At 39.3% G+C, this 17,282-nt stretch overlaps 1 protein-coding gene across 2 annotated transcripts in view; it reads right to left on the bottom strand.

Moving 5' to 3' along the window:
- The window catches only part of rdh12 (retinol dehydrogenase 12), a 61,735-nt gene that overhangs the window by 36,325 nt on the left and 8,128 nt on the right, over positions 1–17,282 (bottom strand). The window contains exons 1-2 of one of the 2 annotated variants that reach the window (XM_063051285.1): positions 15,971–16,002; positions 1,259–1,377 (exon numbers count right to left, since the gene is read on the bottom strand). In XM_063051285.1, the coding sequence (XP_062907355.1) occupies positions 1,259–1,377; positions 15,971–15,972 (121 nt within the window). In that variant the 5' untranslated portion in view covers positions 15,973–16,002. Of the gene's footprint in view, positions 1–1,258; positions 1,378–15,970; positions 16,003–17,282 lie in introns of those variants that run through there. The other variant, XM_063051275.1, reaches the window with a different exon arrangement.

Here is a 17,282-nt window from a genome sequence, read left to right as displayed (position 1 = left end):
TGCCAGTAACCCACCTTCCCTTTCTCCTGTCAGTAGAAACAGTTCTGCTGGGTTTAGTAGATAAGCCAAGCATGAAGGCTAGGAGCTGGACTTGGTTGTCAGATGCTATTTGAGACACAACCATAGGGAGCGTTTAATAGGTCGTGGGAACTTATCCCCATTACCTTCCTCCCCCCCACAGGCTTTGACAATTAAGCCCCTATGATATAATAACTTATACAGTCGGCCCTCCTTATCCGCAAGTTCCACATGTGCGAATTCAACCAACCTCAAACCCAGAAAACCTAGAAGTGCTCTTCCAGTACTTGTTGTTCGAGCATGTACAGACTTTTTTTTCTTGTCATTATTCCCTAAACAATATAGTATAACAACTATTTTACATAGCATTTACATTGTATTAGGTATTATAAGTAATCTAGAGATGATTTAAAGTATACGGGAGGATGTGCGTAGGTTATTCTCGACCGGGATGGAAAAAAACCGGATGTTCTCTTACCCAGTAAGTCGGAACAGGTACATCCGACATTATTTAACATCAATTAGTCAAACGTTTATCTTAGTATATATTTTACCTTTCTATGCATTCAAAACACTTAAGAAATGTATGTTTCAGCACTGGGCTCGGGAACATAAGCTCCCGAGTTCGATCCAGTGACAGATCGCTCACGAGCGCGCTCTCCATCCGTGCCGGGTTGATGTGGAGGATCAAAAACTCAATAATTAAACCACTGCGTTGCTTAGTAATAATTGTAGCTTTCATCAGGGCAGGGCCTTTCTCACTTTATCCTTTAAAATTGTTCCGATCGTTGACCGACTGTAGCCGAAAGCTTTCCCAATGACTGATGGCGTTTCACCTCTTTCCGATCGCTTTATTATTTTCACTTTATTTTCAATCACGGTCGTGATTATTTTCGCGAACAGAAACTGCGGATTCAGAGATCCGCCGCCAGGTCCTAATGTCCACCGCACTGAGACAGGTTAAATAAGGTTCAGGGTTCCACTGGGTCCTAAGGTCTACCACATTGAGACAGGTTGAATAAGGGACTTGAGCACTGGCGCTTTTTTGGTATCCGCGAGGGGTCCCGGAACCAATCCCTCGCGGATAAGGAGGGCCGACTGTAGTTATGATTACCTATTTTGTACTGCTATTTTCCTGTTTAGAGACATTGTTTCTGTAAAGATTTGGCTGAATGTAGTAAATGGTTTACTTCGAAGCTATATTTGACAATAGATTTAAATTCATACACTGATACCTCACCTCGCTGTGCCAGATCTCTGGCAGTTTCCTTTCCAATGCCAGTGTTTGCCCCTGTAATCACCACAGTTTTCCCATGTAGCCTTGCATTAGATGTACACACACCACCAGCAGCACACCTCCTGAGGATAATTAAAACAGAAGCATTAATAAGAAAGTTATAAGAACTCTCAATGGAAACTTAAGGAACAACCTCTCTTCACCGCCAAGATACACTGAAGCCTTCTAGATTCTATATTGAATTCTCCAATTTTACATGACTCACTCTTACTTTCTGTCTATATTAGAACTAACTATTTCTGCCAGTTGCCCATCTGTGAATTCGGCCTAGTTTTTCTGGTACCATTAGTACAATCAGGTCTGACGGGATCTGCAAGACAGTATAATCCACGCAGTCTTATTTGGTTTAACCTGTCAGAGACAATCCCTTCATTCTGCACAGCTCTCCTTCTCTGCTACTGACTTTGTTTTCTCTCTTTCCCAATTCCAATAAAGGGTCTTAACCGAAAAGTTAACTGTTTCTCTTTCCACGCTTACTGAGTGTTCACACTCATTTCTGTTTTTCAGATTTCCAACATTGGCACTTAAAAAAAACATTTTTTCCTTTGAAAGCGCAAACATGAGAAAATCTGCAGATGCTAGAAATTCAAGCAACACACATAAAGTGCTGGTAGAACACAGCAGGCCAGGCAGTATCTATAGGAAGAGGTACAGTCCATGTTTCAGGCCGAGACCTTTCGTCAGGGTCTTCGTCAGACCCTTTTTCTTTTCTTGGATACACCTGCTGAAAATGAATACCAATTTTATATTTTTATAAAATATTCTTCTCTATTTGATCCAAATTCATTCAATTTATTTTCATGAATTCAGACTTGATGCATTGTGTGTGTGTGTGTGTGTGTGTGTGTGTGTGTGTGTGTTACGAGTTTTTCCTGTTTTTCTGCCAGTTAGTTTTCTGTCAACAACCACTGGAAGTTAAAGTAATGGTTACTTAGCAACTTCTTACGTTATCACAAAGGTTGCTCGTGTACTTTACACACTTGCAAACTCAATTGTTTGCTCAGTTTTCCAGTTCTGATTAAGGGGTTTTAATCTGAAAAATCATCTCTGGTTCTTTTCCCACAGTATTTTTCCAGTACGCTTTTGATTTTGTTTCAGATTTCCAGCATCTTTTTTTCCTCCAATTTCATATATTGATCTTGAGTTTGTATTTATTGCTAAATTAACTTATGTTAATAAAAGAACCTTCTCAAATTGTCCTGCCAATTTGATACTTTGCCTAGTGAAGGAACAAATAATCTGCTGGATGAACTCAGCAGGCCGAGCAGCATCTGTGGGAGGAAAGAAATTACGTCTCTTCCATCAATTCATTATAACCTCACTCGACAAATTTTGTCAAATTTGTGCTGACTTTCTGTCTCATGCCAATATCAATGCAACTTAATTTTCTCCCAGAGTAATGCTGAATCACAGAACAACAGAAAGCCATTCACTAATTAATCCATGCTGGCTCACTCTTCATTCAATCCCGGATGTTGGAAATCCAGAGTAACACATACGACATGTTGGAGGAATTCAGCAGGTCACTTCGCATCAATAGAGAACAATGAACAGTTGATGTTTTCGGCTGAGACCGTTCACCAGAATTGAAAGGAAAGGAGAGGAAGCCAGAATAAGAAGATGGGGGAAGGGGAAGGCGAAGGCAAACAATCTGGCAGGCAATTGATGACGCCAGATGGGTGGGTGGTCCAGGGGATATGAAACGAGAAGCTAGGGGGTGATACTTGGAAAAGGTAAAGGGCTGAAGAAGAAAGAATCTGATAGGAGAAGAGTGTAGACCATGGGAGAGAGGGAAGGAGGAATGGCATCAGAGAGAGGTACCATGTAATCTAGAAAGTGATAACTCATCTCATTGAAACCTACTGAATATTAAAAGACTGAAATAGAATGGACGTGGAGAGGATGTTTCTAATAGTGGGAGAGTCTATGGCCAGAGGGCACAGCGTGAGAATACAAGAACGACCCTTTAGAACAGGGGTGAGGAGGATTTTCTTTAGCCAGAGGTTGAGAATCTGTGGAATTCATTGCCGCAGACAGCTGTGGAGGCCAAGTCATTAGGTATAGTTTAAATGGAGGATGATAGGTTCTTGATTAGTAAGGGTGTCACAGGTTACAGTGAGAAGGCAGGATAATGCAGTTGAGAGGGAAAATAGATCAGCCATGGTTGAATGGCGACTGATTCGATGGGCTGTATGGCATAATTCGGCTCCTATGTAACATAATTTTATAATCTTGTAATTAAATTACCCTCACCCTTCCTGGTTCTTCTGTTAGTCAACATAAATCCTACAGTATGTCCTCTACTTCCCAAATGCCAATGAGAACAGTCTCATGTCCTTCTTGTCAACTCCATTTCATGATTTTAAACATTACAGTCAGATCATCTCTTTCAATGTTCTCTGCTTTAAGAACATTTATTAACAGAACCATTCAACAAATTATTTTATGTACCATTTCCAGAGGGACCATATCCAACTTATAGTGCAACGACCAGAAATCGGCACAGTATCATAATTGCAAATCAACCAGTGGAATGGGAACCTTAAACATTCCCATCTTGCTTGTAGAATCCTGAAAAATGTCCCCGGATCCTGTTCTTTTTAAACTTGCCCTGCCACCTTCAAAGATTAGTGACCCAGATCAGTGATCCAGGTCTTATAGTCTGTGAGCCAATAGGGTTGGTCGGTACCATCTGAGGGGAATAATGCTCATAGTGATTTTTGGCAAGGTATACATCCCTAGAGTTAGAAAATATGTGATAGCATTGCACCAGTGGTAGCTCTGTCATAATCATAATAATTTTCATAATTATGAGTAATAATCATAATCATTTTCCAAGTCTTCCACATCTTCCACATCTTCATTCAAACTTTCCACACTCTGAGGTGGATGCCTGGTTCTCACAGTCTGCCAGTCTACACATGTCAGTAAACCTGAGGCCATTTGCAACACACATACATCTTGGGAGCGAGCAATCTTTTGGACAGTTACAGGCCAGTAGATCCAGGATGGCATCAGGTGCTGGCTGGCCTTCCATCCAATGCACCACCAACTGTTCATCTTCTTCTCTTTCCATCTTCCATCCTCTGCCAACAGGGCTTGGCACTTGTGGGTCCTTCTCCAAACATCTTCTCCATATACCAGCCTGGTAGTTGGCTCGCTGTGCATGTTTTGTTAAGCAGTCCTTGCATGGTGGGAGTTGATGACTTTTCAATTTCACCTTTTTTGGCACAGAAAAGTTGATACCTGAGCTCATTGATCTTGGTGGTTGATCCTTTTGGGGCATACAGGAGACATGTAAATGCCTCCAGTTTGCCCATCAGTTTTGGGGAGAGGTCCCATTCCTGACCCAATTCTAAGAATGTGTCCTGAGTTTCCCTGTTGCTGGTCAGAAGTTTTAGGGCACTTATCTTCCCTTTGCCTGCAAAAGCCCTTACAGTGTCACATCCTGTATATGTGTGCAACCCGATGAGAGCCCTACAAACCTCTGTGCCAACAGTGGCAGCAACCTTCCTGATGTCTACAAGCCTTGTACGGGTTCTAGTGCCACACTTCTGGAACAATGGGGGCTCAATCTTGTCACAAAATGCTAAAGACATGATAAAGACATCTGTGTCTTCTGAGCAGATCACTACAGATTGGTATCCCTCTCTTGTGGCATGGGCAGCATGGAGAAGTAGACGGCCATCTGCTTCTTCTTGTTGACACTGAAGAGCTGACACCTCCTCGCTGTCTTCAGATGTGATTCTATAACATTTATCATTCACAGTTGCATACAGAATCTTCTCCTGTAGATTTGCTCTGTACTCCGCCTTCCTCCATTCATGGACTATGAAGCTAATGAGACTATTTTTGTTACTGACTTTGGTCAGGAAGCTCCTCCACTGCCTCACCATCTGTGTGCCTGTGATACCTTGCAACTCATGATCAGTCTGTTCACCCCGTAGAGACCTTTCACTATTCTTGATAGAGTTCTCCTTGTAGGTGTCGAACACAACATCTATTCTGCTACTCTGACTGCCTTACCTCAGAGCCATACCCAGAATTGTTGTGGCAACATCTCTGAAAGTAACTTGATCACCTTTCACTCTTTGGACCAAGTTCATTCCATCAACCAATGTAGCAGAGTTTCCTGGGATTTGCTCTTCCACTGCCACATTTTTCTGCAAGGTTGTGGCTAAAGTAGCTTTATTTGTCTTTCTCAGCAATCCTTCTGGTGTGGACAGAGCCCAGGGCAATGGTCCAAGGGGATGAGAAAGGATATCCTCCATACGTAGACTGCATCCTTGTGCCATCACTATAATCTGTCCAGATAAAGATCTGTCTGCTTTCAAGATGATTGCCCTCCCATTTGATTTCACTTCTCTCTTCTTACACATATCACTGAATGTTTTCAGCTTGTTGGTTTTCATTGGGTCATAGAATTTCTTTGCTGGTGGGTCTTCCTCTAGTCTCTCATCCTTGAAGGTTGCATAGCATTGCTCATCAATCTCACATGCCTTCATCAGGTTGGAGGCAACATCCTTGGGGGCTGCCTTTGCCGTAGAGATGCTAATGAGGTCCCGCTTCTCTGCAAATGGGTTGACCCATTCATGTATGAGGCTAACCACTGCTGAAACTGCTTCCTCATCTTTCTGGATTCTTGGCCACTGTAGCTCCCCATGACAAAGCTCTGATTTGTTGCCTTGCACCATCTCCCTTAACTGTCCCAGGAATGCACTGCGGTGCTCAGCTGTTATGTGGTAATGCTTGATAGCTCCAGCATCCAGGCTGAACTGTGATGTGCCTCCAGGAGTCTGTGTGTCTTTGTTCACTGTGGCTTCAATAGCCTGGTCCACAGGGATCTGCCCAAAGGGGTTGTTACTTGACAGCTGCACTGAGAATTGGCCTGTCCTGAAGGTCTCATACACAGAAGGATTCTTCTCTGGGAGGTTCATCATCTGAGCAAAGTAAGGGGACAGGTACCTGGCATAATTCATGTGATCATGGGCAAAGCACCATGGGATCACAGAAAGTTACCACCGCAGCAATGCTATCACATATTTTCTAGCACCAGGGGTGTATACCTTGCCAAAAATCAGTACAAGAATTATTTCCCCCCAGATGGTACCGGTGGCCCAAATTTGGGGTCCTGGCTCACCGACTATTACTATACCAGCACTCCTTTGGGAATTGTACCCACGAAACTGCTTTTGCTTGATCTTCCCTTCAAAATACATCACTCCTGCATTAAATGTCGCCTGCCTTAAGTCTGCCCACGTCCTCCTGAAGCCACTGCTTCACTGTTCAGATATAGAGACAGAGATAGATTGTGACATGGTGTTATGACCGCCTTTCCCTCAACGTCAGCAAAACAAAAGAGTTGGTTGTTGTTTTCAGGAAGGGGCAGTGAACATGTGACTGGATGCTAGAAGCGGGGAAGAGAAGTGCACATCAACAGTACTAAGGTCAAGTGGCCTGTCTGTTCTGTCTTTGCAACTACATACCGATTAAATAAAAGGACGCATGCGGGAGATGGCTTTAACTGGTGTATTCACATTGCAGCGAGAGAGAGATACAACAATGCACATGCATAGATAACAGATCAATACTTAGTGCTGGGGGGGCATTGCTCTAAAAGAAATAGATCACACTTTCGCCCCTTTTAGATTAATGCAACATAAAACTGTATATGTACAAAACATTCAATTTCCCTTTCATAAACCATATTCCAAATAGACATGGTTTCATAACAATGGTCCATTACTAACTTCACTATGCTAAAGATTGTCTTTTGGGTGGTATTCTGTTTCTTTCAGGACAGCGCCTCTAGACCTGTGGAGTGGAATCAGGTTTGGCAGGTGTCTTGTCTAAGACAACGTTCTTGGTCGCTTGTATCATATTGCTGTCAGTGAAGTGACACGATCATCACCGAGAGGTAAGTCCGGTGGCTGTAAAGTGTCCACCTGTTAGCTGCATTCGACTCAGGTGGGTTCTTCGGCAGAGCATCCAGTATCTGGTCCACATGATGTCTCCATGTATGATCTCCAACATCCACTGTGTACATCAGTAGTCCAATTCCTACCGGGTGTCCACTCGCCTTCTCGGTAATCATGTGCTAGGGCTTTCTGTCCAATCTTGAAGTTCCTTGTCGATTCACTTGGTAGCTGGTTGAACTATTTATTCTACACCTCCCTCTCCCTCTGTAGATCTGATTTCAGGAGGTCTATGCGGGTTCTCAAATTCTTGCTTATGAACAGCATTGCGAGTGTTTGACTTGTCATCGCATGAACAGAGTTCCAATACACAGAAAAGGAAATCGTCCACCTTGTGCTGTAGAGGAATATCCTCCTCGTCCATCGCTTTAGTGGACTTCTTGAAGGTTTGGATAAACCTTTCAGTTAACCCATTCATTGCTGGGCGTGAAGAATTGACTTGAATTGTCTGATGCCATTTTGCTTCATGAACAGTAGGGATTTTTCTGACACGTATTGTGGTACGTTGTCACAATTTGTTCCGGTAAGCAGTTTCTGCTGAATATAGTCCTCAGGGTAGAGACAGTCCTTGCTGAGGCGGTTGACTTCATTGATATAACCTATGGTCACTTTGAATGAGTGTCCTCAGCAATCTGAAACATGGAATCCATGAATGACCCAGCAAAGTTGAAACGCACTCTTTGCCATGCTGAAGACGGTCACTTCCACGGGTGTAACAGTGCCTGTGGAGGTGCATTTCGAATTTTTTGGCATACAGAACAGCTTTTAGCCAAGTCTTTAATCTGTTTATCTGTTCCCTTCTTGAACACCTTCTCATTAGCTTTAAGTAGCTGTGACAGTTTCTGGTTAGTGCTACTGTTTGGGCTGCCATTGCCTGTTGATGCCACACTGAGAGCTTTGACTGAGTGCCAGTCTAGTTGGATTTTTCTCAGCCATCCACGTCCAAAAAGTATTGGCCCTCCACTTTTCAATACATAAAGCTCTAACTGCTGTGTTTGGTCTCCATACGTCACATTCACTTTCAGTTTACCTTTGGGAGACACTTTTTCACCTGTGTAGGTCTTTAGCATCACTGAGGGCTTCTCTAATGGTATTTTAGAAGACAATATGTTGCAGTCAGCCTCTGAAATTATAGACAAAGCTGACAATGTGTCCAGTTTTATTTTCAGTTTTACGTCAGGCCCATTCATTGTGAGTCATATGATCTTGTGATCTGCTTCAGTAATATTATGCAGTGCCAGGCATGACAGCTCACCTTTGTCAGACTCCATTTCCTATTCAGTCACTCTATGCTTTTGCTTAGTTTTATGTTTGACACTTTTCACTCGGTTGTGCTTTTTGTCTGCCTTGCACACTCTCTCTACGTGACCTTGTCTGTGACATTTTCTGCAACCTTTTTCCTTGAATCAACAGTCATTTGCAACATGGGAGGATTTGCCACGTTGATAACATTTTTGTCTTTTTACACCTTTCAGGAACATTTTGCGCATTTCACATTCTAAACTCTTTCTATAGTTCTGCTGCATCCTTTGCTGCAGTCTCTAACAATACTGCAATGGTCAATGCACGTTCTAAGGCAAGCTCTCTTTTGGACAGTGGCCTCTTTTGCGTGCTTTGACTATGCATGCCACATACAAGCCTGCTGTTAATGCATCAGAAAGTCCATCTCTAAAGTCACAGTACTAGGAGAGATTGTGCAGTTCTGCAATGTATTCAGAAATGCTTTCATCCTTTGACTAGTGTCTTTTGTAAAAATCTAAATCTATCAGCTATTACCAGTGGTTTAGGGCTCAAGTGATTTTGTAAAGTTGTAACAATTTTGTTGAACGTCTTGCTTGCTGGTTTTTCAGGGGTTACTAAGTTGTGTAAGAGACAACTTCTTCCATCTATTAAGCTAAGAAGCGTGAGAGCTTTAGAGAGAGAGAGAGATTGAGAGACAGACAGTCAGACAGACAGACAGACAGACACACATGTGCAGACAACAAATCACTATGTAGTGCTAAGGGGGTGGGGGTCATTGCTCTAAAAGAAATAGATCCACACATTACACTGACAGCTTCAGGTTCTTAGGAACTGATGGTGTTCAATAGTCTATGCTGGTTCAACTACATTGATGGCATAGCCAAGAAAGCTCACCAGACCCTCTACTGCAAGAAACTGCAGAGAGTCGTCGACACAGCTCAGCACATCAAGGAAACCAGCCTCTCCCTCCATGAACTCTATTTACGCTTCTCGCTGCCTCAGTAAAGCAGCCAACATAATCAAAGACTTCACTCATCCCAGTCATTCTCCCTTCTCCAACATCCCATCAGGCAGAAGATACAAAAACCTGTAAGCACATACCACCAAGTTCAAGGGCAGCTTCTACCCCTTTTTGTTCTAATTCTATTGAATAGTTCCCTAATATGATAAGACAGACTCTTGACCTTGCAAACTACTTTGTTATGAGTTTGCTTCTGAATGTCTACCTGTACGATACTTACTTTCTCTGTAACTGTAACACTTTATTCTGCATTCAGTTGTTTGACTTTGTTCTACCTCAACACATTCATATTGAATCGATCTATGCGAACAACATGCAAGTCAAATTTTTCTCTATATCTCGGTACATGTGACAATAATAAACCAATTCACCCATTTTTACTGTCTCCAAGCTTGGAGTCATCCTGTAGGTGTTGGAAAGCACTCAAGTTCAAGTGTATAATTAGGAAGATCAGGAGCCTATCACAGACCATTAACAAACCACCGACAGGTTTCCCCCGCTATCCGAACGTAGAGCATTCTTATGAAACCGTTCGTAAGCTGAAATGGCGTAAAGCGAAGAAGCAATTACCATTAAATTTTATGGGAAAAATTTTTTGAGTGTTCCCAGACCCAAAAAAAACCTACCAAATCATACCAAGTAGCACAGAAAACCTAAAACAACACTAACATATAGTAAAAGCAGGAGTGATATGATAAATACACAGCCTATATAAAGTAGAAATACTTTTCTGCAATCATTGCAGCACTGTAGAGCGTAGCGAAAATCTCACTCAAGTGCCCTCGGCAGAAGCACTCTGGGCGGAAGCACTCTTTCCAGTAACCTTTAAGCTATGAAGCTGCCATCGCCTCAAAAACCGATCAAACCACCCATAACTACCCTCAATTTCCACTTTCGCAAAAATGTCTTTCATTTATATTGGAAAAATTTTTGCGTGTTCCCAGACCCGAAAAATAGCCTACCAAATCATACCAAATAACACATAAAAATACACAGCCTATATAAAGTAGAAATAATGTACGTACAGTGTATAGTTTCACTTACCGGAATTGGGAAGACAGCGAGCACACTGATGATGGTGTGTTAGGCTGAGGTTGCGGTGGTGGGAGGTACAGGAGACTGGTCACTAACGTCTTCTATGTCTGCCTGCCTCGATGTCGAAGGCTGAGGTTTGTCGTCTGCTGTGGCTGATGTGGAAGGCTTGAAAAAGGACAGTGTGCTTGATTGCTTAGCCTCACGCATTTTTCTATCATACAGTTCTTTGTAAGCACTCAAACAATCCTGCAAATATGCCCTAAACCTATGTGCTCTTCCAAAATTAAAGTCATTCTCTTCTGCAATCATTGCAGTGCTGTCAATCGCAGCGAAAATCTCACGCAAGTGCTTCACATTCAGTTCCTGGACGACTTCACTTTTGGGCCGTTCGGTTTCGATTTGTATCCTTTCCTCTTGCAATTACATCAGCTCTTCACCTGTCAGTTCTTGGTCATGGGATGCCAAAACCTCTTCACCATCATCTTCGTCAACTTCAGTATCAGCCGAAGCACTCTCTCCGGTAAACGTTAAACTGTGAAGCTGCCCTCGCCTCAGAAATCGATCAAACCACCCATGACTACCTTTAAATTCCACTTTTGCAACACTTTCATCACCATCGTCCAGGGCTTTCTGTTTCAGCTTATTAAAAAGGCTGATTTCTCCTTTAAGTATAAGATAACTTAACAGAACACCACACTTTGTACACCCATCAATCCACTCAAGCAATAGACTTTCCATTTTATCCATGATTGGATGCCGACTAAAAGAGATCACTTTGCTACGAGCAGAACCAATAATAACATCGGCAGCTTTCAAGATTCCTTCTCTCTGTGTGTAAATAGTGCAAATGTTGGATGCAGGGAAGTTCAACGTGCGGACCTTTCTTCATTGACTATGATCAAAGCGCTTAATTACGTCCAGTTTTACGCTAAGCATAACACCCTTACGAGCTCTCTTAGGCTTTTCCTTTTTCTTTTCAAATCTTTTTATTGTATATATAGAAAAAAAACATGAGTACATCGAAGTAACAACACTTACAATGCCTCAAAAAAAAACTCATCATCTTAAAGACTGTAAACAAAATTTTGTGATAACAAAAAAAACCTACTAAGCAGAAAAGTGAGAAAAAAAAAAGAGAACCCATTAGGTGTACAACCCCGGAGCCATGCATCATACAAAAAGCTTCTAAAAATAAACATCAAACCACCAGCAAAAAGAGAAAATATACTAAAAGAATTTACAATTAGATCATGGAAAAATTATATCAATTAACTCAAATGATAATAATGAGCAAATGAGTCCCATCTTTTCTCAAAATCAAATAAAGGTTCAAAGGTTCGACTTCTAATTTTCTCCAAACTAAGACATAGCATCACTTGAGAGAACCATTGTGACAAAGTGGGAGCTGATGTATCCTTCCACTTCAACAAAATGGCCCTCCTAGCTATCGATGTAACAAATGCAATAACATGTTGGTCAGACACAGAAATACCATGAATATTTTGAGGAACTATTCCAAAAAGCACAGTTAATTTATTAGGTTGTAAATTAATTTTAACTGCTTTAAGTGCCAAAAACCACAGTTAATTTATTAGGTTGTAAATTAATTTTAAGTGCTTGAGAAAACCGACTTCCAGAACTGTTCCAATTTAGAACAAGACCAAAACATATGTGTCAGTGTAGCTATCTCAGTTTTACACCTATCACAATGACTATCAACATTAGAAAAGATTTTAGAAAGTCTCTCCTTTGTCAAATGATAACGATGTACAATTTTAAATTGAATCAATGAATGGCTAGCACAAATTGAAGAAGAGTTAACCAACTTCAATATCCGCATCCAATCCTCCATCATAAAAGTCAAATTAAGTTCCTTTTCCCAAACCTGTTTAATCTTAGACAAAGGACGCTTATCCCATTGTAATAGTAAATTATAAATTCTTCCAATAGAACCCTTAATCAAAGGATTCATACTCATAATAGTATCTAACAGGTCAGCCTCCAATATGTAAGGGAAATTACTTAAGTATTTTTGTAAAAAATGTCTAACTTGAAGGTATTGCAAAAAGTGTATGAAAGAGCATATTTATCAATTAATTGTTCAAAGGACATCAATCTATCTTCTTTAAATAAATCCAAAAAAGAATTAATACCTTTATTTTTCCAAAGTAGAAAAATTGGATCATTCAAAGAAGGCTTAAAAAAGTAATTTTGGTAAATTAAAACACAAAGTTTGAATTTTTTAAGATTAAAAAAATTGCGGAACTAGAGCCAAATTTGTAAAGAATACTTAATCACAGGATATAGGTTTAAATTAACAACTTTACTTAATTGCATAGGTAAAGGAGCCCCCAATAACGAGGTTGAATAAAACTGTTTTACAACTTTTAGTTCCAGGTCTACCCAAATTGGCCGATCACTCTTATCAACCCAGTATAACCAAAAAGACATATATCGCAGATTAACAGCCCAATAATACATTCTAAAATTAGGCAAAGCAAGACCTCCATCTTTTTTCAATTTTTGTAAATGACATTTATGAATTCTTGGCCTTTTATTATTCCAAATAAAAGATAAAATAATAGAATCAATCCGATCAAAAAACTTCCTAGTCAAAAAAGCAGGAATATTCTGAAATAAATATAAAAATTTCGGTAGAATCATCATTTTAATTATATGCATATGACCAACAAGTGAAAATGTAAGTGGACTCCATCTACTAAATAAATACTTCATAGAGTCTACTAAGGGAACGAAATTAGCTTTATAAAGATCCTTATATTTTTTAGTAATTATAATACCTAAATATCTAAAAGAGTCTGAAACTTTAAAAGGAGTAGTATCATATATAGAAACAGAATCATTTAAAGGAAACAATTCACTTTTACTAAAATTAATTTTATATCCTGAAAAGCCTCCGAATTCATTAAGTAATTTTAGCAGGGCAGAAATGGATTCGTCAGGGTTAGATATATAAACCAATAAATCATCAGCATAAAGAGAGACCTTATGCATGGTCTCGTTCACAAATATCCCATGGATATTTTTAGCCTCATGAAGAGCAATAGCAAGGGGTCCTAATATAAAATTAAACAACAAAGGACTTAATGGACAGCCTTGCCTTGTCCTCCATGAAAGCTGAAAAAAAGGAGACTTACAATTGTTAGTAACAACAGTAGCAATAGGGGCTTTATATATCATTTTAATCTAATTATTAAAATTAACACCAAAGCCAAATTTCTCTCTAAAACATTGAATAAATATTTCCATTCAACTCGGTCAAACGCTTTTTCAGCCTCCAAAGATACAATACATTGTGGAATTTTAGAAGAGGGTGAATATATAATGTTAAGTAGTCTCCGAACATTTGAAAAGGAATAGCGACCCTTTATAAAGCCTATTTGATCTTTACAAATAATTTTACCCAAAATATTCTCCAACCGATTGGCCATTATCTTTGACAAAATCTTAGCATCAACATTCAGTAATGAAATAGGTCTATATGAAGCACAGTCAGTAGGATCTTTATCTTTTTTAAGAAATAAAGAAATAGAGGCCTCATAAAAAGTAGAGGGTAAGTCACCTTTCACAAAAGAATTCTTAAACATTTCCAACATATAGGGAGAGAGCAACTTTCCAAATTTTTTATAAAATTCTACAGGATAGCCATCGAGTCCTGGGGACTTACCAGACTGCATTGAAAAAATAGCTTTATGAATTTCGGTTTCAGTAATTTGAGCATCGAGAATCTTTTGATCCTCAGCCGAGATTTTAGGAAAAACAATCTTTCGTAAAAAAGCATTCATTTTAGAGGAATCTAACGGATATTGAGATTTATATAGCTCAGCATAAAAGTCTTGAAAAATCTTATTAATTTCCTTATATTCCTGAGCTAAGGTACCATCTTTCCTAAGAATTTTCATGATTTGCCTTTTGGCTGCAGCCATTTTTAATTGAAATGCAAGCAATTTATTATTTTTATCTCCAGACATATAAAATTGGCTCTTTAACTTAAGCAAGTAACCTTCAATGGGATGAGTTAATAACAGGTTATATTGTGATTGAAGTTCCACCCTTTGTTTAAATAAATCAGTATTGGGGGAAATTGCATAAATATTATCTATATCTTTAATTTGTTTTGAAATTCTATCTTATTCTGCTTTAGTTTGTTTTTTAAGTTTAGCTGAGTAAGAAATAATCTGACCGCCTAAAAATGCTTTAAATGTATCCCATATAACTAATTTAGACATACCCCCTATATCATTAAAAAGAAAAAATTCTTTTATCTGGGTTTCAATGAAAGTGACAAAGTCAGAGTTTTGCAATAATGTCTGAGACATGCGCCAAGGTGGGCGGGCAAGAGTGACATCATCAAATTCAAAAGACAAACTCAGAGGCGCATGATCAGATATAGCAATAGCGTCATATTCGCAGGTTTTAACACTAGGCAAGAAGTGGGGATCGATTATAATATAATATTTTTTATAAACATGTGAGAAGAAAGAATATTCTCTATTGTCGGGATGAAGATACCTCCACAAATCAATCAACCCAAAATCAATCAAAAAGGAATTAATAAATGACGTGGATTGATTTGGAAGTTGCTGATTGGTTGAGCTCCTATCAATCATAGGATTTAAACAACAATTAAAATCCCCATCCATTATGAGCATATATTCATTTAAGTCAGGCAGTAAAGTGAATACCTTTTCAAAAAAAGAAGGATCATCTAAGTTAGGACCATACAAATTAACCAAAACAACTTTTCTGTTACAGATTGTTCCTTTAACAATTAAAAATCTACCATTAGAATCTGATTCAATATCCTCCTGAATAAATATATTAGGTTTAATGAAAGTAGACACGCCTTTTGTTTTACTCTGAGAAGTAGAGTGGAATTGCAAACTATTCCACCATCTAAAAAATCTATTTGATCTCCCGCCCTGATATGTGTCTCTTGAGCAAAAATTATATCAGGTTGGAATTGGTTAATAATTTTAAAAGTCTTCTTTCGTTTGATAGGATGATTCCAACCACGTACATTCCAACTTATTATATTAATCTGTTTGAACAGCATACTATAATTTCATTCTACTTTATACATGCACAAAGCACATACCAGTGCAGGATGATCAAAGATGGCGGTGATGAAGAATACAACCAAATAAAATACACACATGCTCCGGAACCACCCAATGGGAAAAAACTAACTCTAAACCCACCCACCCACACCCGGAAACCCGAAAAAGGCAAGTGATCTACGATAGAATTCAAAGCTGCTGACTGCTCTGTCTGTGTTTTCTTTCCCTCCGCCCAGTTAGTAAAAAAGTAGAGTGACCTTGTGAAAAAGACAATAAAGTCTCAGGAAAAAAAGGTACTTACATTCCATCGACTGATAAACAAGAAAGAACCAAAATAATGTTATCTGTTAGAGAGAAAAACCAGCGCCATGTTTAATATTAATTCCCTAAAAAAGCTTTAAATTCAGTTATAAAATGTTATAATAGAACAGAAAAATATATAAAAAGCCCTATTAGTAGGAAAAACTACCAATTAGCTACAAAGTATTAAATTAAAAGAACAAATCGCCTTATCTTCTTCCCTCAGTCATAAAATGTCCAGAGATCATTTGAGGTACTTAAACCATAAATCTTTCCAAAGGAAAACCAATAATATGCAATAAAGAACAACTACCTGTGTTCTTTAATTAGTCTCTCGATGAAATATACAAGTGACCTTCATAAATCTTCTTTCCAAAATGCGAATAATATACAAATAGCCAAACAGCTTTTCAGATGGATCATTCAACAGCGGTGTTGGTGACAGTGGCAGGCAAAGCCTGAACAAAATCCAGTGCCGCTTTAGATCAAAAAAAGTATGAGGAGGAGAATTAGGAGGGAAAATTTTAAGTTTTGTCGGATACCTCAGAGACGGGAAAAGATTCTTATCATATGCTTGTTTCATTACCAGGGCAAATTTTGATCTTTGTTCCATTATCTCTCTTGGATAATCTTCGTAGAAGCGGAGCTCAGATTCCATAAATCTAAAAACCCTCTGTTTTCTTGCCTGTCGTATTATTTGATCTTTATTTTTAAAGCGATGAAAGCAAACCAGAACAGATCTTGGTTTACTAGAGTCCTTCGATTTCGAGATAAACGCCCTGTATGCCCTTTCTATAGCAGGCGGCTTTAATAGAATGGTAGGAAATAAAGTGTGGAAAAGCTTACCAAAGTAAGCCGTTAGATCTCCATCTTCAGCTCCTTCCTGTAGCCCAACAATTCTTAAATTCCTTTGTCGAGACCTAGTTTCCAGGTCTATAATCTTATTTTGATATCTTTCCAAACGAGTTGTAGCTTCAGACAGCTTTTGCTTAGCTATCTTCAATTCCTCTTCGTGTGAAATAACTTGAGTTTCCAGGTCTTTAAGTTTTCCCAGAAATGACTTCATTTCATTACTATTCTTTTCCAGTCGGTCTTTAATTGATCCATTCTGATCCTTAATTGAATTCAGTGTCCAAACGATATCTTCAGCCCACGATGGCATTTCATCAGATCTTGCCTTTTGCACCTTTCCTTTCCTATTACCTTTATCACTAGGTTCAGGTAAATTCTTCCCACTTCTTGAAAGCTTAGAGAGGAGGGGTTAGCAACCACCTCAGGAGATGGCTGGGGCTGCCAAAGAGCCTGAGCAGCAT

Source organism: Mobula hypostoma, chromosome 1 (genome assembly GCF_963921235.1).
Source record: "Mobula hypostoma chromosome 1, sMobHyp1.1, whole genome shotgun sequence".
Classification (NCBI taxonomy): Eukaryota; Metazoa; Chordata; class Chondrichthyes; order Myliobatiformes; family Myliobatidae; genus Mobula; species Mobula hypostoma.
The sequence above is the reverse complement of the archived record's forward strand: the minus strand, read 5'-3'. Positions and strand labels throughout refer to the sequence as shown.